Source organism: Rhagoletis zephyria, unplaced genomic scaffold (genome assembly GCF_001687245.7).
Source record: "Rhagoletis zephyria isolate East Lansing unplaced genomic scaffold, Rhagoletis_zephyria_1.1 Rzeph_scaffold_79826, whole genome shotgun sequence".
NCBI lineage: Eukaryota > Metazoa > Arthropoda > Insecta > Diptera > Tephritidae > Rhagoletis > Rhagoletis zephyria.
In genome coordinates this window covers 1-1,120 of record NW_016236874.1, presented here as the reverse complement: position 1 = coordinate 1,120, position 1,120 = coordinate 1, and the positions used below count along the sequence as shown (strand labels likewise).

Below are 1,120 nucleotides of genomic sequence, written 5' to 3'. Positions count from 1 at the left end.
CGTCAATGCCTTCCTCGGCGGCGAGTTCGCCAGCTACGGCATGGACGTGCTGAAGTTTCTGGACAGCGATCCGGCGGTCCGCGTCGACCCCATGTCGAAGGTCTTCCCCAAGATGACCAAGTGCACCTTCCGCAAGTTTGGCCCCAGCGGTGATGTCCAAAAGTGAGTGTCTTTTTTAGGAAGAGATAATCCTATTTGTGGAGGGTAAACAACAATTTCGAACTNCAGCTTCGCCAGCGTCCTCTACCGCGTCATGGTCATCGGCTGGCCGGGCAGTCGGGAGTTCCTCCTCGCACGCATGCACAACCTCGCCGACCCGGAGAAGGTGAAGACGATAGTGCACTACAGCAACTACAGCGACTGGTTCCTCATCTACCTGGTAAGTTACCCATTCACTTTATACTTTTTGATCATTCTCATTCGATGTTCTCTGTTTCTCAGCTCAATGAAAACCTCGACAAGATGCACTACCGCGAGGTGCTCAGCAGCCTGGCGCAGGAACTGCAGAACCCCACTCAGCAGAAGCGCATCAACGGGATCAACGGAAAGGATGACGATGATGATGATGACGACGATGATGATGATGATGACATCGATGGAAGTGAGAAAGACAGCGGCGTTCTGGAGAAGCTGAAGGACGCCGAGACCAATGTCTAGTCTAGAGCAACAGTAGAAAAAAAACAGCACTTCCTTTCCAACTCAGTCTGAGAAAGCGAAAGTTGTTGTTGTTTTCCGCCTTGATTCTTTCTCTCCTTTTCCTTTCATTTTAGTTTTCGCATTTTATTATTTTTGCTCTCTCTCTCTCTCCCTCTTTTCCTTTCCCTCTTTTTCTTTTCTACCCTCCTGCTAATATTTACCCTTCACCTTTTCTGCTAGCAATGTACTCTCTTTCTTTCTTTCTTTCTTTTTTTACTTTTATTGTGTCCCGTCCCAATCGCACTGGTGTAATTATTATTTAATGTTGACGGTGATGATTAACTTTGGGAGATTGAAGCAGGGATTGGCAACTACAACTGGACATGTGATCAATAAAAAGAACAGCGCAGCAACTCTCAATACTCTCTGCAACAACCAAAAGTTGACCTTTGAAGTTCAACAACGTTTGAACCGAGCCGCTCTC

The 1,120-nt window shown here is 47.2% G+C and overlaps 1 protein-coding gene across 1 annotated transcript; it reads left to right on the top strand.

Moving 5' to 3' along the window:
* Positions 1-13: 13 nt before the first annotated feature.
* On the top strand, positions 14-657 carry LOC108357552 (innexin inx2-like; the record flags this gene model as incomplete). The annotated part of the gene is made up of 3 exons (XM_017608628.1): positions 14-162; positions 229-379; positions 442-657. Coding segments are annotated over 3 exons (516 nt in total), but the record flags the coding sequence as incomplete, so codon positions are not given.
* Between the last annotated feature and the right edge of the window lie 463 nt (positions 658-1,120).